Raw genomic sequence first — 23,878 nt, 5'->3', positions numbered from 1 at the left:
AAAGCAGCAGCAGCAGCAGCAGGCAATAGTGTCGAAAGTGAAGTGAAGCCGTCTTGACTTGGCGAAGACAAGCGAAGAAGGCGCGCAAGTGTGAATTCGACGGTGAAGCAAAAGTTAAAAGTCTCTGTGATTAAATTCAATTAGACGGAGGCCACTCTCCACACTGCCCGCTGGTAATATAAAGTGTCATTCGCTTCGCTGCATCGGCGTAGCGGCGTGTAGCGGCGAAAGGAAATTTTCAACGTGTGGGTGTGCTTGTGTGCGTGGGTGTGTATACACCGGTGTTTGTAGTGCTGCAACAGCAGGGAGGGAGGGTGCTTAGAGAGTGCATCGGTGGTACTCCTCGTGTTTGGTAGTGTTTGGCAGCGAACAACCGGTCTGAGGTTAGGATAATCCGTTGTGCAGCAGGATAAGACTGCAACTGCTGCATCAGGACTCCCACCCAACCACACATATCCCTATCAGCAAGGAGATGGAGTCGATGGAGTACGAGGAGGCGCGCAACATGACGCTGCTGTTCTTTCTCGAGCGATTGCTGGATCGAGGCGAACCGCGGACCCTTCACGATCTGTCCTGCCAGTTTGGGGCCCGTGGTTTCACAAAGGAAATGCGTCAGATTGCGGGAGGAAGCCAATCAGGTCAGTACGACGACGACGGTGGCGACGTCCTTTTGCGTCCCCGGACAGGTTTAATTTTAGTTGCGTTTTGTGTGTGTGTGCGTGTGTGTGTGTGCTTCCTTGCTGCTCCTTGAAACCTGTACGACACGGGCAACAACATGCTAGCAGCAGCAGCAGCAGCACACCCAACCGAACTGGGCTATCGATTTGTACTGCTCTACTTGGCGAGGTAGTCCTTTCGCGTGCGTCCTTTTCTTTTTCTTTATCGCACACAACCCACCCCCTGTGGGTGACTTCCGGTTGTTGTTTGTCGGTGGTAGGGGGAAGGTTGTTTCGTGCGCGAACCAAAAGAACGCGAACCTCGGTGCCTGTGGCAAAAGGGAAGAAGAAAGGTTTTTGGTTGGCGAGAGAAGGTGACGGTAGAACACCGAAGCGGTGGAGAAAAACCTTTTCTGGGTGAAAATGAACAACACCAATGGGGGAGAAAGAGAGCACCCGTTTTTGGGCACGTGGTGCACGAGGAGCATATAAAAATAATAATAAACTATAAACCTTGGAGCTGGGGGAAGTTGTCCTGTGCCAATCTAGGCCGTTGTTGTGTGCGGCTTTGTTGGCAACGAATCCTTTGGCTCGGGAAAAAGGTACATCGTTCCATTGGAACATGTTGAAAAATGTTGTCACAAATAGCACCGTTACCGTAATAAGCGTTTCCGGAAGCAAAAAGGGATAGTCTTTTTGAGGATTTCGTCTCTGTTTGAGGTGTAAATGTGTACGTTATTTGTTGCAAAAATGCTGGTAAACTATTATACAAGTACAAAACGTTTTCCATAACGCACTGAAGCAGCTAACTCGGTACTATAAACAGCACAAACGTGTTGTGATTTTTGTGCAGACTTTTTCACACATTTCCTTCGCAAACTCTCTAACCCATAGTGCCGGGGTTCGGGAGTTTCGCTTCGGTGTCGGAATGTTCTAAAAAAAAAACCCAACCAACCGGTGCTTCGCCTGGCATCGATTCACCTTCCTTTTGGAAGTGGAACACCGGCAAACGAAGGAAAGGTGGTGTCTCTTTGTCCTGCCACCAGAAGAGAAGCCCTTCGCAAACGCGAGAAAGCAAGCGGGCTTATATTTTATTGTAGTTTATTGTTCGCTGATTTACATCCCAAACCCACCTCCACCCGGTGGGTGGTGGACCCTCGCAAAAGGGCCTCACAGGGCTGAAGCTCCTTCAGAAACTTGTTGTACGCATCTCGGCTCAGCTCCACTAGGCACACACACACAAAACCCACCCCCCGAAGGTTATGTTCAACTAGCGGCTCGATGGAACGAACGCTCCGTTGGAAGGGCGTTCTAGTTGTTGTAGGGCTGCTCTTCTTTTTTTTTCTCTTTCGCAACACCCCCTTGTTTTCCGCACACACACACACACACCCATACACACGTGTGCATGCGGCAACACGCTCTGTTGGCACTGGCTGCGCTGGCCTTAAGGAATTGAATCCAAGTGCATTGCAATCCGGTAGCAGGATGTGTGAGAGAGAGAGAGAGAGCGAGAGCCTGTTTAATATCGTGCAGGATTGTAAATCTTGCGCCACGCGGAGGCCGTCGTTTGTAAACATCGGTGAGAAAGGCGTGGTGGTGGGGGTGGTGGCCAGGGTGGGAGGGGCGGTGAATGGGTGTTATCTGGAGCAGTTGTTGCGCATCTTCAAGGAACAAGAAGAAGGCTCTCTCGCGCGTATCTCTGCAAATCGGATTCGAAGAAACCAATTCATAAACCCACCCACCCAGAGCCCCCGGTTGCAGAAGAAAGGAACCATGTTGGAAGCGGGGAGGGAGCTCCAGGTCCTGGTGGGAAGAGGGGTGGACTTCTGGGGCTTCCGTGGCCGGATTTTACTGCGAACCACCCTGCAACCGAGAGCAAATGCGTTCGGGTCCAATGCGGACCATGTTACGACATTGTTACGGGGTCTGGCCGTAATGGACAATAAATTATAACACAAATATATATAAATACACCACCGTGTGTGAGGAGGTGGTGGGTGGGTGGGTGGGTGGATGCATGTGTGTACTGCAATTGCACCAAAACAATCAACAGCAATTTTGCCGGCAGAAAGCACAGCACACGACGGCCCCACGGCAAGAATGCGAATGCGAACGCCAGCGTAGGGAAAGCGAATACACACTTACGATGGGTTGAGAAAGCACTCACGTTTTTTGGGAGCTTTTCGGTGTGTGTGTGTGCGTGGAAAAGGGATACAAAAAAAAACCGGGAACCCGGGAAAAGTTATTTAGAATTTCATTGCGGTCCGTAATATTTATCGCTCAGCGTCGTGAAGAGTGGCATCATAAACCCATCTGCTGAGAATGATCGATACACCTTTTTGCTATCGATCATGTGTTAGGTTTCCGAAGCTTCGAGGAGTTCGGTGAGTCGTATGCCGGTTTTATGGATATTTGGCTGGTAAACCAGTTAAAGGTAACCCTGCTGGGGCGTCGTTTAACTTGGGGCTCTTAAATCGATGCTCGAAGAAGCGAATCAGGTTGCCTTTTTATCAATTTTGTTGATTTCGGTTAAGCTTTGGATGCTTTTAGGTTGAAATTGTTAGCAAAAAATGGCCTTACAGATTTGTTTTTAAAATTATTTGTTTTTAATCCTTCAGATACGTAAATTCATCTCTCGTAAGACTTGCTAGCAAAAAAAAACTATGCTCATAAAATCTACTAAAATTTACCAAAAAAAAAAGAAGTCATTAACATCAAAGTAATATCAAATCATAAGCATGGGAAATGGTTATGAAAAAGCCTTTTGTAACGTCATTTAAAATGATTGAAATTTTAAATGCCATGGCTGCTGATGCACCCAACAAGATGTTCTCCATCTCTTTCTCTCTCTCTCTCTCTCTCTCTCTTTTTACCTGATGATGGTATTCCAATTGCGGAAGAGCTTTGAAAGTTTAACATTGGCCTCCCTGACGAGGGAGATAAATTTTGAGGTTTTTTTCCTTTTCAAAGACACAAACCAAGCCAGGAGGGGAAATTGATTACGCGAATTTCACACTGCTCGGGTGTTGTATTTAGATCAGATTTCTACTGGTGTTGGAGGTTGCAGCAAACGTGGTGGATTAATTTGCAAATAAACCCCTTAAAACGAAACGAGTATCAAAGAAACACCACCCGTTCGCTTAATTGGCGGTTGTTGTCCTCGTGCATTGCTTAAACATTTATTCTAACGTATATCGCAAATCGCAGCGACTTGTCTATAAACATTAGAAGCACATAATTAGCCGGAGACGAAGCAAACAACTGTAGCTTTGGTTTTGATTATGTTGTTGTTCGTTCCATATCATTGTGGGATGCGATAAAATGGCATCTTCACCGTCTAATTAGACGGGAACTAAAACAGGTTTATATTCAGCTCCCTGGCTAGTGATAAGTCGCGTAATAAATTCCCGACTCGTATTTTCGTTTCCTCGAACAGACCCACCCGGCCTATTTGGCCAACCGGAGCGATTAGAACGGAATCTAAAATGAAACGAATACAATGGAAACGCGATATCCGGCCGTTTCTGCTTCCTTTCGGGCATAGCAGCGACTCAAACCTGTTTAGAAAATGCTTCAAAATCCCCGCTCAAAGGCAGCGAGCGTTACCCAATCTCCCTGGGGACCTTTTGGGTCAGAAAACGGACACCAAACCTCCTCTCACCGAGTCGGTCCGTTCTGATGGAGACAGGCTGTGCAAGCACACACTGATAGGGCTTTCCACGTTCTTCGGCGATGGGGCGCTTCGAGTTCACAGTCGAGAAACGAACCAGAACCAGAAACATTCCTGCTCGGGAAAATCACTGCACGAAGTTACGAAACGATGGGTCGCTTTCTTTGTAATTTTAAATCCCGCTCCGAAGGATTGCATTTCCGTGTGGGGCCTTTTGGACGCAACCTTCACTACCCCATGCTTGGTCCTTGTGGGTTTCGAAGCACCTGCATTTGCTCCGCCCGTTGGTTCAATCGAGAAAATGAAAAACGCACGTCGTGGAAATAAAGAACACCGTTTTACGGTTTGGTCAACCCCCCGAAAAGGCGAGCGTCTACTCTAAGGTGCTCTTGGGTGACGTAACGTGACCATTAGAGGGTCGTGTCGTTACTTGCGTAGAAGGTATTTATGGACGCTACGGACACCGAGCCGCGGGAGTGAGTGCTTTCGTCAAGAATGCAGCACTCCCCATGCCCACGCTACGGACAGCAAAAAGAAAGGAGTTGAAGGAGCAACATTATTGTGGTGGTTGGTTGAAGGGAGGGAGGGGTTGGCCATAACCATAAGAGCTTCCGCAGCTGGCCACTTTGCATAGTGTCTGGCCACTTGCCACCTTCGCTTATGCTCGCCGATTCTTGACTCGCACAATTGCGCAAAAAACACAAAGCGAAGAAGGAAGTAATGGCCACCGGAGAGTGCTGGCTCATGAGATATGCACGCAAATGTATGTGCTCTGGCTCAGGTGTGTGTGTGTGTGGGGGGGAGGGGGGAGGGGGCGGGAAAAAAGGGGGTGGAAAAGGGGAGCAAAATGAGACGAGGTGTACAAGACTCATCTCGCTGTTGGTCGCCATCCTCGAATGGTTGGTGCTAAAAATGAGCGATCATTACGAAAGAGGGACCCCCAGCTGGTGGTGGTGATGTTGGTCAAAAAGACAAATGATCTCGTGTCCCGAAACGACGCTGGCCATAAAAAAAAGCTCGGAAATTAAATACAATATTGTAGCAAAACATGTGCCCCTTGGTTTGGTGTGTCCCCGGTGGATGCGGAAATTCACCGCGTGGCGCTAATAGGACGAAAAAAAGGGCACCGCTTGTGATGATGTTGGGTCGGAAAATTAAGCTAAGCACATCAAACACACGTTCGCACACACGTACACGCACACACTCCCGGCCAGACAGCTGTGACGAATGGGAGAGGAAAAAAAAAACCAACAGAAAATCGAATGCCATCGCAGCAAGCTCTGGTGTTGTTGGTTTCTTGCTCTATTGCTCTATATGCATCCTCTTCTCACTTTACTCTCTCATTCTCTCTCTCACTCTTTCTGTTCTTCTTCCTTCTCATCGATGGGGGGAAAATCGGTGCTCGAATTTGCGTGACTTTCCTTTTTTTTGTCGGTTCGATTTGGCATTTCCTTCGCACCACCCACACACCTTTCGAGACGTGTCTCGCACGTGTCCCATTGGGGGTGGGTATTGCACACTGTTGGGTGCGGAAGGAGGGTGTTGCGAGGTGGCAAAAACCACCCATCCTCTCCCTCACCACCCACAACGACAGACGGGGTTTTGGAAAATGATTTTTTACGTTTTGTTTCGTTTCTTTTATTTCGGAAAAGTGCATTTCGATTTTTTACGATGCACCCGGTGGTGGTTAGGGGTTGTGTTCGCGAGAAGAAGGTGCCGAGCGGGGCAGTCAATCGGAAACGCGCACATTTGGTGGGAGGAATTCGCTCAATTTGGGGGGAAAATCGACTGGTCGAAGCTGCTCGAAGCAAAAAAAAAAGGCTTCATTTTTTCCTCTGCTGTTGTTGCGTCGTTGCGTTTTCCATCGTGAAAGTGAACGCCCTGGCGTGTGGCTTATGAACGCGGGGTGGTTTTCCGTCGTCATCGTCAGCCTCAAGTGTCTTTGGCCTATACCTCCTTCCCTCCTGCCCCCCCCCCCCCCCCGCCTTGCCACAAGTCTCACATGCAATCGCCGGAAGCTCCGAGAGCGCGTGGAAAGCTGCGGAAAGGTTCGTGATTGGGTGGGTTTTCTTCGAAATGAAATTAGTCTTAGACAAGCAAAAGACTGACCGAGAGGAAGTCGCGAGAGCACGCGTGTGTGGGACTATTGGCAAACCCAAAAGGAGTGGGGGACGCCTCGTTAATGGGACCGAAATTATGTTGACGCTCTGGCCGGATTTTGGGCCTATTATCGTTTGGACGTTTTGGTATGGGCCCTGTGGGTGATTTCATCGATTTACACACCATGTGGTGAAGGGTTGGCTTTTTTCTAATGATGGAAAGGGTGGAGGGAGCCATGTGTTAATTCGATAATTGAGGAAATCCCCTTTTTTCTGGGGTCGTGTCGCAAGTTTTCCGAAGGGAAAAGGTCCCCTACGCTATGGTGGAGACGTTTTAAATAGGGTCGATAAAAAACCCAATCGGCGAGTATTGCCGCCCTAAAGTAAACCACTTAAAAGGGCTACAAAACACGCGTCCTTCTCTTTGCGCATTTAATATTTCCTCTCCCCTGCAAGACGCACTCTTAAAGTGCGTGGAATTGGCGCTGAATAATCAGCGGCTTTTTGGAGCACGTGGAAGAACTCGTTCGAGCGCGAAACAGGCCCTCCTTCATAAACAAAACAAATCATCCACCCCTTCCAGATGCTTTGCCAGAAGTGTGCCATCATCGATGCGATCCGGCGATGCGATTCGAATCAACAACGCGGCACTCCAACACACACACACACACATCATCGTGAAGTTAACCATGCAAAAAAAGGGAAAAATTGGGAAAAGAAGAAGAAAAAAAGCCGATCAAACCCTCGAGACGGGTGTAACGACGAACGCCGAGAGCGCGATAAAACGTGGCCCTTCTCACATTGCCTCTTTGCGATCTGAATTAATTCACCCGTGACGAATGAATGTGGGTGGGAGGGTGGGATTCTCCCACTCAAGCAGGGGGTGGCGGGATGTTTTTTATATTATGTTTCGATGCTAAAAGCGATGCTTTGCTTGGGTGTTTTCTGTGCCGCACCTTGACTTTATCTCGTGTCATCTTTTCGCGTTCGTCTGCTCGCTAATTAACTAGACCCGCTGACGACCGATCGTCGTGTCCGTGTCTGTTTTTAGGCGTTTGGTGAGAAAAAGATGCAAGCCAAATGGAGTTTTTGCATTCAAAACTGCGATGCTGGCGTTTTCCGAGCCCACCTTTTCTTATCCGCGTGACATTAGCGGCGTACCGGAAAGAAGAAAATGTTGAACTTCCGGGAGCTGGCCTGCCTGGCTTTTGATAAGCTTTGTTTTGCCAAACTTTTTCCCAGCAGCAAAAAAAGAAAGGGAAAACAACTTCATTACCACAAACGCACGGATGCAACTGGCGAACGTTCGTTGCGGGTTTAATAGGCTTCTCATGGGGCACACGAAATGAATGGTTGGTATATCGTTATGATTGTCCGCCGAGAAAAACCCGAGTCGCCGAGAAGCGAGTGAGATAAAATTATGCCCCCTCCACAACACCCCGTTACGGGAAGGGTGGTAGAGCCACCCCAAAAAGGTACGGCATAAATTTCCCGCGACCCTTTTTTAAAGGCCCGCTTAAACGTTTACAAGCGCTGGTTAGAGAGTTGTAATCGGCTCGTGGAATGTAGCGTCGTTTCATGGGTTATCTGGCGGTTTTTATCAGGAAATCGGTTGCCTTTGTGTGTGTGTATGGTTGTGTGTGGCCCTTGGAGACCGGCTTCAACAAGCCCGCCTGCTGTTACGCAGCTAATTTGTTCAACAACGACAAGCCCTTCTGAAAAGGGGGTGAGTTGCGTGCGATTTGCCGATATCAACCCCATCCCTACTGATCGTTGACTTTCAACCAAGGGAATGATACCGTGCCCTTCTTCCTCCCCCTCTTTCTCTCACTCACTCTCCCTCTCTCCATACGTGGGGAGAACCACCAGTTGAGAGGAATACCTTCAGTGACGATTAAAGGCAATCCGATGTGCTTTTTTTTCTCTCTCTCCCTTTTTGGTCAGTTGGCCCAGAGCCTCTCCCTGGTCGACGATTAAAACCGCAATAAAAACCCATCACACTCGTGTGCGTGTCTCTGTGGGGGTGTGAGGGCCCAATCGACAGTCAAACGAAAGAGGGTGGTGAAGTGATATCGTTTCGCGGTGATGTTCGCGCTTTTCCTCCACACCACAATCGTGCTTCGTGGCTACTTTCGATTTCTTTCACACTGGCCAGACGCCAGTTGCTGGCGTAAATTGCGGTTTTCTCGGCGATATTGGCGCAATACACGTGGGTTCGAGAAATGGTCCGATTCAGGGGACCGGATAGAGGCTCAGCCAATCGACGGTGGTGGAAGGCACGCAACAAGTGCGAGCACGCGTGCTGGGGAGGCTGGAAAAGCGTGGAAATGAGCTCCATCCGGTGGCCAGATCGTTTCGTGAACAAAATCGACTGCCGCCGCGTGGTGGCTATTTAGCCATTATTCGAGTAATTACCTCGTGCCGGGAGCGCTCTCTGTCTGTTGCCGAACGATAAGAAAGAAGGTGTCCGGCAAAAGTGCGTTTGGTTTTTTTTTGGTTGCCACCCACCACCCACCGGTTAACGGCGACTCTCGGAATGGTTTAAATCGAGAAAAAAAAACGAAGTGTAGGTGGCTGACGCGGGCAAGACGCGGCGTTTCCCTCCGGCATCACTTTCGATTTATTTTATTTCTTTTAAAAAAAAAGGTGCTCCATGCGGCACTTACTTTGGGTGCCACCGAGTGGGTGGTGATGTGCGTATCCGCCAGAGACGAGGCGAGCAATAATGCGGCAGTAATGCGAATGATTCGGCGATTTTTCACTTTTCCGCCACCAATTTTGTGCGCCTAACACGCTGTCGTGTGGCACGTGGCAGCTCTGATGCAGCAGAGTGAAGTTAGAGCAGCTACTGCATCAGATGGGTGGAAACTATTTTTTATATTTAGGTTGCACCAACAAATATTGGTAGATTTAATTGGAGTTCGAATTATTTCAATGAAATACAAGTTATTACGGCCAAATTTGGGCTTCAATCTGATCCAAATACAGCTTGATAAAAGATGTTTTTGTAGTTACAAAAACATGATAACTTATAGAATGGCAAACGGCAAATAATATGTGTATTGTGTGTGTGTTATTAATTTCTTGTGTCTGTATGATCGTATGTTTGCATTTACGTCTCAGTATCAATGATCAATGCTTTATGCACAGTATTCTATTATACGCGGCCTTCATATTCATGGTAGACAGTCTTTCCGGTAGTACAAATATAATATAAACGAGGCTTAATAAGTTGGATCTGCAATCAATATTTTTCTGATAAAGATTGACAGGTTGAGAGTGGATTTAAATTGAGCCAAATTATTTGTCTATCTATATTCAGAACGATCGTATTGAAAGAAAGTGATATTGATGATATACAGTAGCTTTATCACAGTTTTAGGTTGTTATTGTTATTAATTTAAGGACGGCCTGGCCGTATTTAGATTTGAATAATTATTTGTGAGCTGAAAGGCATTTCCTCCCAACAGTCGCCGTGAGCCTTATCCCGGGCTGACTCGGTTAACACATTTTTACGTGAATATTGATAAAACAACTACCACTTTTCAGCTGTTTACGTGAGCAAAGGTTATCGTATTCCTCACAGTTGTATGTGAAAGCGTGACAACCACGTGATCGATGTGTGATCGATTCGCGAAACGCTGCCAACTTGAAGAGACATTTATGAAAACTAATTAAAGGATAAATAGCAAAAAAACAGTCGTTCAATCCGAGACGACAAGCCACTGGATTTGGCCATTGCAATGCATCAACGCAAACAAATCAACATCAAACTGTCGTAAATCAGCGCCACATTTCAACGAGAAACATTTCACCCAACCGTCCAGTGGCCGTTCGGTTGATGTTTGAAGGGAGCGTATTATTTGTATGCTCTATTTTGCTGCTCGCTTTTCGAACCAGCCCTTACCACCGAAGGGAGGAAGCCATGTTCATCCTGTCGCACACACCATCCTGTTGGTGTTTGTGTGTGTTGCCTTGGCTAGCATACCGAAACGGGCTTTCTATCGCCGGGAAGATGCGCAGAGAGCGGGCTGAGCAACGGGGAGCAACGGGTATATGCTTACACTATAGTAAAAATAATCATGCAATAATTATGATTACATGTTTATCCTCTCTCCACCAGCATGCCTGCCGTGCTGCAGCTCCATCGAACACTGGGTGTGTTTGCGTTCGATCGGAAAAGCCCGGTGGAAAAACCGGATCATCGAATGGGAGCAGAACCGGTCGGGTGGAATGGGCTATCGTTGTGTATATTTTTATGTTTTTCCTTTTGCTCTTCATTGATGATTTCCGATGTCTAGTAGCTGGTGAACGAGCCCAAGGCTTTGCGTTGCATCCGATGCAACCATGAAGTGGTGCTGTTTGAGCTGTTAAAGCCGCTGTTGTAGTCGTCTTATGTTTGGCTCTTCATGGTTGCTTGTTTGAGGATGGTTTCCAGTGCAGGTTCCCTCTGCTACTGACCGCATCATCGCGACGCGAGTCTCCGTCGGCGGAGGGAGTATCTGTAATGATGCGCGAGAAACATTATACACCATCTGGTTGTACTTGATCCTTGAGCCTTTCACGAGCCACTCGGTTTGGGTGTTTTTGGTTGTAGATATTTTCTTTAAGAAACATTTCGGAGCGACACACCAACTGAGCCTGTGTGGTGTATAAGGTGCGAATCTGTCTTGGCCTGTCGAACGGGAATTTTGCAAACAATGCAGCGAAACCACGCGCTGTAAACTCGAATGAACGGTGTCGAAGGTGGTTGAGAAATTTGCCTTGCATCGTGTGGCCTCGACACGTATTACGGCTTTATTTGGTGAAGCCAAAGCAAATAACAAAACAATAAAAAGGCTGTGTGGTGTGGATGTCGTGTGATGGAATGCGTGGCAAAATTTATTTTTAATTTATGCAATAAAAATACACAAATTATTTGGTGCCTTTGGGTTGGGGGTGATTGATGGATGTACTGGAACGTGTTTAAAAATACCTCTTCGTTTTTTTTTGGGGAAATATCCATAAAGGTATATCGATGAATAAGTAAATGTTTTCATGCCATAACTCTCAACTGACTGATCAGAAAGTGAAGAGCGAATGAATATCCTTTTCGGCGGTTTCTCAAGCACGAGAATAACGGCTCTTTGACGAGAAAAAGGATGATTTTTTATTAATACAGTTCTTTTACTCCAAAGAACATTCGCAACTCCAGCATGCGTGATTTGGATTCACATAAAATCGCGGAGTTTTGGGAAAATAACAGCAATTATTCATGCAAAAAGTTCGCCACCTTCATGTACCTAGAAGAGAACATTTCCACTGTGAAAAAAAACGTTCCTAACTCTCCGCACGGCATGAATATTTCAGTTGTTAAATATTTGCCCCTTTGCTCTTCGTGTGCCGGCACCGGTGTAGCGAAATTATCTGTGAGTAATTATAAATAATTGCTTCGTACAGGCGTGTGTTTTTTTTCTCTCTCCCCTCCTCAAACTGTGTAACAAAAAGATAAAAAAGAAAGAGAGCAAAAGCGCCGTGATTGACGAAAATGCGCGAGGGAAAATCCTTTTGGACAGCGTCCATTCAACCGCGAAGATTCGACGACCGAATTTAAACGAGGGAAAATGGATGAAACACCAAGCCCCGGCATCGAAAACGGGCCTTCTCGTGGGGGAAACGAGCCAGACGAACAAAATGGAAAGCAAAGGCAGGGAGTTTGCTACCATTTTTCCCTCCCCAAAATGGACGATACTCGGCTCACCGCCGCAACTACTACTATTGGGGTGGCCAAGCGTGTACAAACCCCTTCTGTTGGTGGGTTTTTGGCCATCATCAGCAAAACCACCCCCCGGTGGAAGAGAATACGGTTAAAACCACTTTTCTTTTCGCTTGGTCCCACCGTTTGCGCGATGCGTGTGCCTTTTATTTTACCCACTTTTTTTTTGTGCGTTTTTTTGGTTTGTTTAAGGGGGAGGGAGAACGCCAATCTTTTCCTCCCAAAATCAATCTTTCGCTTTCAAAACGGGGGAACAACGCCCGAAGACGAAACCATCACCACCACCTTCTTCAGGCGCAGTGAAAGTACGGTGGGACTGGTAAAAGTAAGAAACCCCGTGTGTGTGGCAATTCGCTAGAGCAGGATCGTCCCGGCAGATCGCGGGATTAGTGCCGTGGATTTGTACTGCCACGGACCCAAATTTGTCTTCTGATCGTTTTATTGCGTGCCACTGGATGGGTGGTGTGTTTCGAGGGTTTTTTTAGCTTCTTCATCTTTTGCTCCATAAATGAAATAAATCCATAAACGCTCTTTACGATGTCAGTAGGGCAGCAAAATCGCCACGTGGCGGTTGGGCGTTCAAACCGAGTGAAGTGAGCAAATATGGCTTTCCGCAAATTAATCAAGCCAACAAAGCAATGGGAGAAGCCCCTCGGCGAGGATTGATCACAAAATGGGTGCAACTTTAGTTCTCTAAAATCGGTTCATTGTGGTGTACCTATCGGTGAGCTTTCACCTGTTTTGGTTTTTTTTATATATCTGTGGACCTTTAGTTTTTACATTATCTGATTTTGAGCCCTATAATTTTACTCACATTTCACAAGGCATCACTTTTTATTCGATCTTATCGTAAGACAAATACTGCAGCCTTAAATCGATTAACAATATTTAATAAAATCAACTTTGAATGGATGTGCAGATATTTATCCTCACCCTATCTAATTCACAATCATTTGTGCAATAGATTATTGAATGACAACTTTTCCTGTCGTCTGTCTGTTGGTAATTAATTTAGGACTATTAGCGAACGATAGTTTCTGAACCCCTTTAAACGTGCAGCCACTCTACGCACGAAAAAAGAATGTTAAATTTATCGCTTTTTAATCACCAACTACCAGCGCCAAGGAAAATGGTGTTTCTATGTTAAACCCGCCCATCATATCGTTGCCCTGCTGCGCGCCAGCATATGAATGTCGATGGCAGATAAAATCTCACACCAGCAACCAGGTCTCTGCTGCTTATCATGATCTGAAATCAATAAAATATCAAGCAAAACACAGCTTTTCCCTTCCTTTTGCTATGATCTGTGTCATTCGTGCGGATACGCCATCGATTATGGTAACTGTGTGTGGACACACACATAGTGTGTAAGGTGTGGAAAAGAAAATGGGAGAAAAAAAACGTATCATTAGACGTTAGTCAAATGTTTGCGCAAACGATTGACGAAAGCTTCCACCAAACGCGCGATGCAAGAAAAAGTCCTCCCACCAAAGCCGGCGGAATTTGTGCATAATCTCATAGTTTTTTCGCCACCTTTGGCGTGGGAAAGGATGTTGCATTCAACGGGGTGTTTTTTACTTCATTTTTTCCCTATGCTACTGAAGCAAAGTTGTGTAAAAAAACCCGCCCTTCATACTTCATATTCTATTTAAATCTTCTCACCCCCCCTTTCGGGCGCCAAAAGCTTGTGTAAATATTCATCTCTAACTGAATGCAACCGCGACGCAAACCCTCACTTTATTTTTTGAGTGACGCAAGAAGGAAATAAAAATGCGGCCCCGCTAGTTAGCAACGAAACGCAGAGTGTCTGTCTGCCACCGTGAGGGTAGCTTTCACGTAAAGCAGACAGATCACCGGAGATTTGTCGCTCCAGTTGCATGAAGTGTGGGTTTTTCCTTCAACACCATCAACACCAGCAACAAGAGAGACCATTCGAGAAGCAAAACTTGGGTGTGACTTTGTTCGCGAGGTGTTCAGTTTGCTCAGCTTATACACCTTCTGGGTGGCTTTGGTTCCACTGCAGTTGTAGGGAGTTCTTCACGAGATGCATCTTAATGTGATGCATCACTTAACACACATACCAACGTGGAGTGTGTGATCGAATGGAAACGGGAAGTTCTGACATCAATTCGCATTTTTAGGATCTTAATTTTAGCCTTCCAAGGGTTCACCCTCCAAATTGAGGTGTTCGATTAGGTGGCATTAGTAGTAGCTTCGCCAACCCCTTTACCTTCTTTTTGGGGGCGATCTATCTAGCAAGGGTTAGATCGTAAATTAAACGCGATTCGATGTGGTCAGATAGCGCACTTTATTTAGCCTGTTTCTAGCAGCAACACTTAATCTGTGCTGGCCGAGCCTGATTTGTCGATGTGGGAAGCTAATGCTCCCTTTTTTCTTTCCCTAAATACAACTGTCATTCGTTCGATTTATCGCTTCCATTGATCGTCGTATTTAACACCTTTCGTTTCGTGCCAGGCGTTTAAGGGGCAGGTTGTTGAACCGACGACCGTTCGAAGGGAGAGAGAAATTTGCTCCACCATCGTTTCCTTTGGTCCAGTGGCGCCTAGTGCCTCTTGGTGGCTTGTGTTATTGGCCTTCCCAAACGAGGTGTGGACCTTCGGAAGTGGTACAAAGTGGTGGTGTATAGCGTGGTTGGTGAAGTGTGTCTCTCGAACCCATGGAAATCGTTCGAATTTCGTTGCTCTCTCACCCTTTAAGAGGGGGGTTTTGCTTTATTATGTTGCTGAGTTCTCCATCGAACAGACGGCGATATCAACACGATATCGTTTGCTTTGGTGTTTTGGCGTCGGTGAGTTGTTTTAAATTGATTCCATTCCAAAGAACAACCTTCTCGTGGGGGTCGTTGTTGACCACAAGTTCGTCCCAATCTACGGTTTCGAATGATCGTAATTGAACACAATCGATCGAATCTCTTCCGATGCTCTCACCGTTGGTTGTAAAAATGGCCCCCTAAAAGCTACGTCAGCTCGCCGGTTTTGGAGAGGTTTCCCTTTCAGTTATCATTACCAGACAAGGCCCCACTTCGTAACGTCTTTTTTTTATCTCACACGTTTGTCCTTGAAACGAGACACCTCGCGTTAGTTAAAAAAAAGGGTGATGGTTGCAAATTGTTTTGTTGTTATGCTTACATAACATTATTCAAATTAACCCTCCTCCTCCACGGGTGAAAATTAAACCAAAGGTCGACCGCTCGATAGTGGTAATTATGTGTATATGATAGCTTAATTTGGGTGAGTGAAGTGAATTTTTAGTCTCGCTTTAGTTTTTTTTATCATTTCCCTAATTATGGGCAACCATAACGTGCCATCAAAATGCGGCACAATTAAACGGTTAACGGAGCGTTTAATGCCGTGACGGATAGGCTTATTTATGCCTGAGTGTTTGGAGCTTAAACAAGCGCGAGAGCACACTTTAAATTTACACCTGCCATGATGGCTCGTAAATATATCGCGCCTAGAGGGGTTGAGTGAGAAAATGAAATATTTAAAAAGAACCTCTAATAATTCGACCTTCGAAGGCCTTTTTTTAAGCATATTCCCACGAGGCTTTTTATGTGATTAAAAAAAGGAAAGTGCTTCACTCGAATAGTAGCATACACACGAATTCAACAACACGTCCGCTCGGGGAAGGATCTGGAATTTAAATGTAACTATTTTCGCGAAATAAATCACCTCCTTCGTTTGAAATATTGCGCGCGTTTATGGTACCCGCGTTCGATGCTTGCATAGTAGCCTGTGTATCAATGTTGCGAATGTTGTCATTCCAAGCAAACACCGTGGTCTCAGATAAGGCCACTAGCAGCACTCCCTAATCCATAAGCAGTAACGGTTATTTAGGCAAAGTGGTTCCAACTCGCTTCCTTCACAGGCGCACGACGTGAGCCGAAACCATAATCAGCTTGTTGCGGCAGCTAAAGGGGCACGTTAGTATTTCACATTCAATCAAACTGCCTGTGTCTGCGTGTGCTGGCGGCACTATTGCTGCACCTCGAGCACCTCGGAACGAAGAGCAACGATCAACGATGCATGCAAACGCATCCGATCCGAAGTAAAAAGGTAGTGTAGTAGTTGCTTCGGATTTGTGACGTGTTCAACAAGCGACTCCTTGTGTTTGTCGTCGTCATCATGCGACGTTTGCGCTTCGAATTCGCGTCATGGTTCCCAGGGTCGAAGAAAGCAAACCCCGAGAAAGAAAAGGGACCTGTTTTAGGCGGTCACAACACACGGACGAGAGCAGGTGATTGACGTAGGCAAAAGGTGAACGTTCCCAAACGCGGCCAGAATCGGACGGTGTTAAGTGTTATTCGCACCTGATTTCGATGGGGGAAAAAAAGGAAGAGAAGAAAACTCAGTGCTCCAAGTGGCAGTCGAAGGAGACCCGATGGAAATCAACCAAACCCCTCTTTTCCACAACCCATTCGGAAGCCATTTCGGTGCTGTGGCCCAGAGTTCTCTCCCAGAGTTCCTCCCCACCTTGGACAACTCAACGTGTTTGGGTCGGTGGCGATGTTTACACTTTGCCCACATACATAAATTAACGAAGACGTGGAATTTATACATACATTTCTTTTATTTATTTTTTAACCCTCTCCCGAAAAGGGTGTATGCCCCTTTGGGTGGTTTATGCGGCATTATGGGGTTCATCGCGCGCGGGTTATTTTTTTTGTTTCGTCCTCAAATGCGGCTACTGGTTTCGATGTTCAAACGATGTTCGCTTTTCCGGAGACTAAACACATCCCTCTCGGGTTTTGTGTGTGGGAGCGAGACGACGAACGATGAGTGCATCGTTTGGGTGGCTTAACAAACCGTGCTGGTGTGGGTAAAACCTCCCGAGTGCATTCCCGTGCCGTAATCATCCCGCTGAGCTAGATAAGCGGGCTTGCTGTAATTAACAGTCCCAGCGACATTTATTGCGATAAAAACACGCATTCCAATCAACTGGCTGTGTGGAATAGAGTGACGCAGAAGTTCACCAACACACACTCGATTAGTGCTGCAGGAGGATTCTGTTGTCACAGCATGCTATGTTGGGGTGTGTTTTTTCCCTGCGTTTGATTATCACACAATAGCCATGTTGGCTGGGCGATTCAAAACAAACATGCGAAAGGGGGTTCTAGGTTTAATGATGTGTGAGTCATTTAAATTTTAAATCATTTCTTATCAGTCCGTTGGTAAAAGAACACATTACTTTCGTGGGGCAAAAAAGAAGTTTCTTTTTCCTACTTCCTTAAGGCAACTTCTCTACTTCTCTAAGCTATAAAAGTTAATTTAACCCATGCTCTTTTTCATTCGCGCTTTTTTTGTGATGTTGCCGATTCCTTATTTTAAAAAATACGCCCTCTTCACCGTGTGTTGTTGCCCACGTAGAGAGAGAGAGAGTGAGAGAGGTTCTCTTATGTCTTTTATGGGGTTTTAATGCTAACGCATCATCCCACCGGCGCGTTGCGATGAAAATGGAACGATCGCGCTCCCCCCCCCGGGTGTTTGTGGGGGTGGTGTTGCACAAAAACTCCCTCTTCCTCTCCCACACACCCCTTTCGATCATTCGTCCAAGCGCTGGTTTTTGTTGAAAGTGGCATGTTGTGGCCAGCACACCTTCACGAGCTTTCCAACGTCCAGTTTGCCGTGGGACAGCAGCTCCGGCATACGAGAGCGGCGCAGTCTGTGGTGTGAAGAGAAGTGCAAGCGAGAAAATGGGAGCAAAAAAAAATCGCAAATACCACCCCCACGGATGATGCTTTATGATGCGTAACGCGTCAGCTCTCAGTTTGCGATGGCTAATAAATTGACCCGGTTCGAACCTCCCGGGCGGGGTGGTGTGCCAACCGATCTTTTGCGTAACGTTACGAAAACAGCCCCTGCAATTCAAAACGGAAGCAACTGCCATCGGTCGGGCCTGGAAAAAGTGACCACTTTGTTGTTACCTCCAACGCCCCCGAGATTCGATAAAATTTTATCACTTCACTACCCGCCCCATAAAGGAACGAAAAACGCCATTTTGCACACGTAAAAACGCTAGTAGAGCCGATAATTAAATGCTCATATTTTCACGTTTCACTTCCATCGCGCTTGCAGGATTGAAGAAATTTCTCGCCCAATATCCGGCCCTGTTCGAGATAAACGGCGATTTCGTGCACATCAACTCGTACCAATCGAGCAGCCCGGATGACTCGTCCGTATCGGGCAAGCGGGACTACATCAAGGAAGCGAAGGACTACTTCAAACACAAGCTGCTCCAGTACGGCAAGGGCACGGAAGTACCGATCCGCAGCCTGCTCGGGCACCGCAGCCAAGCATCACCGCAAGTGCGCCACATTTCCGGTCAGCACATCCGCGAATTCACCGAGTTCCTGCTGAAACACCCGGACACCTTTCAGGTGATCGAGAACGAAAACGTGGTGCTGGTCGGTTGCGAGGACGAGGAAGAAGTACCGGCTTCCGAGCGATTGCACCTACCAAACTCAACGATCGACACGCAGGCCACGCAACAGCTGCTCGACTCGTTCGCGCAGGTGATCGAAATTAAGGGCCCCATCCTGGTCGATCAGCTGTTCCACATGGTCACGTCGAACTTCCCGCAGGAGCAGTGGTTCCACATGTTCAAGAACCCGAGCGATCTGAAGACGTTCCTGAAGCTGTTCTCCGACTGCTTCCACATCCAGGCGAATCTAGTCACGCTGCTGCAGAAACCGAAGCTCTCCGATGCGCACATCCGCCAGGCGCAGGACAAGCTGAACCTCTCGAACAACACGTTCGGTGGGGGTGGCAGCAACAGCAGCACCCACAGTAGCTATAGTTTAGGCAACACCGCCGGAAGTCCGCAGCACAGTTTGCAAACGTTCGGTGGCAGCGGTAGCATTGGGTTTGGGAGCGCTAATGGGAGTAGCAATACGAGCCGGACGGCATCACCTAAGAACATGATTGGAGATTTCAAACTGAACGAACCGGTGTCGGTGGGGTTGGTCGGAAGTTCTCCGGGTGTGGCCAACAACACCGGTTCGCTGGCGGTGGTGGTTGGCGGCAGCAGCAAGAGTGAACCGAACAGTGGCTTCGATAGTTTGCTCATAACGAACGATTTCAAGATGGAGAGTTTGTGCCCCCGGAATTGTCCGACGGTGACGAGTTACGGTAAACCGGCGTTGTTACCGACACGAGCGGCCATGAACGATGCGGGAACGAACACGACGGTGTCCTCGGGGGGTGGTGGAAATGTGCAGGAATCTCCAAACACCGCCGGTCGTGGAGGTGTGAACGATCGCATCGCTAATCATCAACAGCAGCAGCAGCAGCAGCAGCAACAGCAGATCCCAACGCAAAAGGACCCCAAAAACCAAACGCTGAAACAACGCATCAACAGTCTCGTGATTAAAACGCTCGCCGAAAACCTGGAGAAGGACAAACACTCGATGGGTGCGATACAGCAGCAGCAGCAACAGCAGACGACGACGACGGTGACGACACCAACCGGGGGTCAACATAGCGTTACGTTGGCCACAACCGTTGGAACCGGCAGTGGACAAACGGGTGCAATGTCACCGACACCACCGGTGACGGGAGGAACCGCAAATCCGGTGCATTCGAGCAACTACTTCATCGGGGACACGTGGAAGATTAAGGTGCTGCAGAACACGCGGGTCATCTCGACCGTCAAGGAATCGCTGTTCGTCACCAGCGCCATCCTGAAGTCGGCCCTCGAGGAGCAAGCGATCGTGTCGTTTGATTGCGAGGGCATTAATCTGGGCGTACGGGGACAGATCACGATGGTGCAGTTGGGCACGACGCGAGGTGAAGCGTTCATCTTCGATATTGCAACCTGCCCGGATATGGTGGTTGAGGGCGGATTGAAGGAGATCCTCGAGTCGGAGAAGGTGATCAAGGTGATACACGATTGCCGGAATGATTCGGTCAATCTGTTCAACCAGTTCCAGATCCTGCTGCGAAACGTCTTCGACACGCAGGTAAGTCTATCGAGTTGGAGAAAACCCTTTTCGTGATGGTTAATTCGATGGTTTTTTTTCGCCCCCTAGTCCGCACATGCCGTACTGCAGTTCCAGGACCAGGGCAAGCAGGTGTACAAGGTGAAGAATGTATCCCTCAATACATTATGCGAGATGTATAATGCAACCGTGAATCCGATGAAGGACCAGCTGAAGAACGTTTATCGGCGGGACCAGAAGTACTGGGCTCGAAGGCCATTGACACGGGATATGCTACTGTACGCTGCTGGCGACGTGCTGATTCTGATCAACGAGCAGCTGTACCTCAACATGGCAACGTAAGCCGAACGAATAGACGCGTTGGGAAACGAATTTGTACTGATTGTGGGATGGTTTCGTTTGTTGCACGCACAGATCCATCAAGCCAGAATACCGCGAGTTGCTGTCCGAGCTGTGCACTGAGCAGATTTTGATGTTAATCCGCCCAGTGGACGTGAAGATGCGGAAGAAGCAACGGAAGGTGCGGTCGGAAATACAGGACCTGAAGGTGAAGCTGAAATCGGCCAGCAAAAACATCGTCCTAAGCAACAGAGAAATCCGACTGTTGAGGTAAGGCTTGGTGGCTCACCTTCCTGCGGTAGTTTACGTTAAAATGAATTCCGGTTCCGTACACAGGTACATGGATCTGACGGAGGAGGAAAAGGAAAAGCTGCGGGTGTCGTACAAGGTGGCCAAAAAGCTCGACAAGCTGGAGAACTACGATCGCGATCGGTGTGATCAGAGCGACTCGGACGATGAATGTGATGTGACCGAACAGGACTACCAAAGTATGGACAGTGTGCCGTCGGATAATTCCCTCCCTGGGACGGGAACGGGAACCGCTGGTAGTGGTACGTTCTCACCGAAACACTCCGAGCCGCCGAGTTTGACCGAGTCGATGCAGCTGATGGACGAGATCCTGTCCAACACGACGATGGATCGGATGGCAAAGATCGATAAGCTGGAAGCGATCCTTTCTGCCGCTACGCTACTGCCGAACGATCAGGTTAGCTTGCGTGATTTTAAGAGCACGCACCACGATTGTGTTAAAGTAGGCTTAGAGTTGTGGGAGAGTTTTGAGTGGCTTTTTGTTTAGGGACGGGGGGACAGGTTAGGAATTTAGATTTGTACAACTATTTGTGGGCATTTCCTCCCAACAATCGACTGAGAGCCTTATCCCGGGCTGACTCGGTTGAGTGGGTGATTTTTTTTTTCGTCTAAATTTGCTTTTGTTGGTTTGATCACAAATTTCCTTATTAATCACGTTCCAATTATTTCCTGTAGTACTTTGCCACGTAATTGATCAATCAAGTTATTTTCTGCAACACTTGCATTGATATTATTGCATAACTTTATATCTCTTTTGATTTATTTCTTACTTTTGCTTATTCGTCGCTTAATGTTTCTTATTTTCTCCCACCTCACATTTTAGTCCTTTGCTGACACAATGTCCAGCTTCAATGCCAATACGATCGTAGTCACTAACGACAATATTCTACAGCCGGCAAAGGAAAAGGATGCCAACAAAAGGTAAGCGTGTTGTTTCATCGAGCTATAACTTTCGGGATTTGTCCTAACCCCTCTGCTTGATCACTCCCGCAGCCGGATCAGCAAACCAAGCTCGAAAATTGCGGCACGCCTGCAGCATTCGATCACTCCACCACCACCGCTAGCATCATCCGGTCACGGCCATTACCACCAGCCAATCTCGGTGCCACCGAAAGAGATGAAGGAAGCCGCCTGCCAGACGCTCAGTACGGGCGACATTGTGATTACGAAGATATTCTTCAAGGAGGACCAAGACAAGAAAGCTCAACCGGACAAGGGCGCCGGACTCGCTGCCACACCGGCCAGTGAACTGCTCAAAAAGAACGGAACCACCGCCGGCAGCGGCGGGGACATGCTGATGGCCAACGCCGGTCAACAGCCGCAGGCGCAAAGTGCCTGAAAAACCATGCAAAGTTCGTAACGTCACCGTAGAGATTGTTTTTACCCCTTTGTGCCGGGTTTCAGAAATGTTTGGCAGTGTGTTTTCATCATCCGCGGCGCGGCTCACAGGATCACACTCTGCGCGCCCGAGAGATTGATATAATGCACGCCTAGCAGACATTACCACACTGCGTACTGAAAGAGAGGTTTCGCTGGCGCGTGCAAAGATAGGCGCATCTGCACGGTCAGGTTTTGATAATCGAACGAAGATGAAGCAATAATTTATCCGTTAATTTATTAGATCCATAGGATTGACGCTGAGGAATAGATACGGCTACAGTTTTCCCTCTTTACCCTGCATAGACTCAATCACACGCAACACGCGTGTGTGTGGCGTTAACATATATACATATTTTTTATTCAATATATTTATATACCAACGATAACGAAGATATAGCTCCCTGTGAGTGAGAATAAGGACGTTAGCGTTTCCACTGGCAGAGTCTGCCAATCGAATTCCCCATAGTTTGGGAAATTGTGTGATGGATTTAAGAGTGTGTGTTGTTCGTTGTTATGTTGCTTGAGTAAAGAAAGAGAGAGAGAGAGAAAGAGAGAGAGAGAGAGAGAGAGAGAGAGAGAGAGAGAGAGAGAGAGTGAAGTTGAAAGTTAGACGAGACACAAAATGCGAGTGATTTGTTGCGATTATCAGGATGTTGCGAATTATGAAGCGATTCCGTATAGGATTTGGTTTTCGCTTAGTGGAACTCCAACGGTGAAGTTAATGTTTAATTATTATGTACCACAGCATATATTACATACTCACACACACATACACGAAGTGTGTCCCGGAATTGTTCCGAACAGCAGGCTATGCTAATATTAAGGAGCAGGAAAACAGCCTGCTGTGTTGCGAGTGTGTCTGGTTGGAATTCAACGAGCCTTTGATAGTTAACAAACACGTAACATACACACACACACTTAAGGCATACTTAATGAGTAGCATAAATATTGCAAGCATATATCAAATCTAACTATCGAAGAAAGGATTCCCTTTGGAGATAGCTGAGCTTAGACGCCAACGCATACTCAATAACAACCAATATTTATACCCTTTCAAATGCATATATATATCAATTATACACGTTAAACCGCCGATCACGCAGTAGGCGGCGAGCTGTCACCGTATTTAACAGCAGTGCTATACTGTAGAGGTGTTTTTTTTTTCGTTGTTGCGTTGGAAATATGCCTTTTTGCGGGCGCGAGAGAGTTTTGTAGCTTATCACAGGCTTATTATAGTATCAATGAATTGATTTTGCATCTGCAGTTGCTGTGGAAAAGCGGTGTTCTCGTTCGATTGATTAAGATGAGTTTGTTAAGCGCCGCGTTTGCGTTTGCTAGCGAGTAACACTAACATTTACACTAACGAGTGTCACTGCGAGTTACTAAAATGCTCCCCCATATTATCAGTAGGCTAGCAGCAGCAGGTGGGAGGGATTCGTTAATTGAGTGCAGGAGAAGGGGACAAGGTGAAATTGTAATGTTGCGCCTTGAACGCGGTGTAAGGAAAAGGGACGGGTTTTGTGGAGCGTGTTCTTTGAGATTGTGCGTTACATTATACACGTAAGCGAATGTAGCAGAGTTTCAAGCAAATAGTATTCGACACAAAAATACGCTCGATGAACAATGCATACTGGTATTTATGTGAAATTGGAACACATAAAACATTAATCTACGGTAAGGATATATAAGGTAGCGAAATGAACTTATACACGA

At 47.1% G+C, this 23,878-nt stretch overlaps 1 protein-coding gene across 1 annotated transcript; it reads left to right on the top strand.

The window, feature by feature from the left end:
• The first annotated feature begins 327 nt into the window (after positions 1-327).
• On the top strand, positions 328-23,270 carry LOC128722690 (uncharacterized). The gene is made up of 7 exons (XM_053816365.1): positions 328-638; positions 18,276-20,158; positions 20,228-20,475; positions 20,552-20,746; positions 20,813-21,182; positions 21,609-21,706; positions 21,779-23,270. The coding sequence occupies exons 1-7, from the start codon at positions 473-475 to the stop codon at positions 22,122-22,124; spliced, it is 3,306 nt and encodes a 1,101-aa protein (XP_053672340.1). The 5' UTR covers positions 328-472; the 3' UTR covers positions 22,125-23,270.
• Positions 23,271-23,878: the final 608 nt, after the last annotated feature.

The sequence above is a fragment of the Anopheles nili genome, chromosome 3 (genome assembly GCF_943737925.1).
Source record: "Anopheles nili chromosome 3, idAnoNiliSN_F5_01, whole genome shotgun sequence".
Taxonomy (NCBI): domain Eukaryota; kingdom Metazoa; phylum Arthropoda; class Insecta; order Diptera; family Culicidae; genus Anopheles; species Anopheles nili.
Note: the sequence above shows the minus strand (reverse complement) of the source record. Positions and strands in the feature narration are given on the sequence as shown.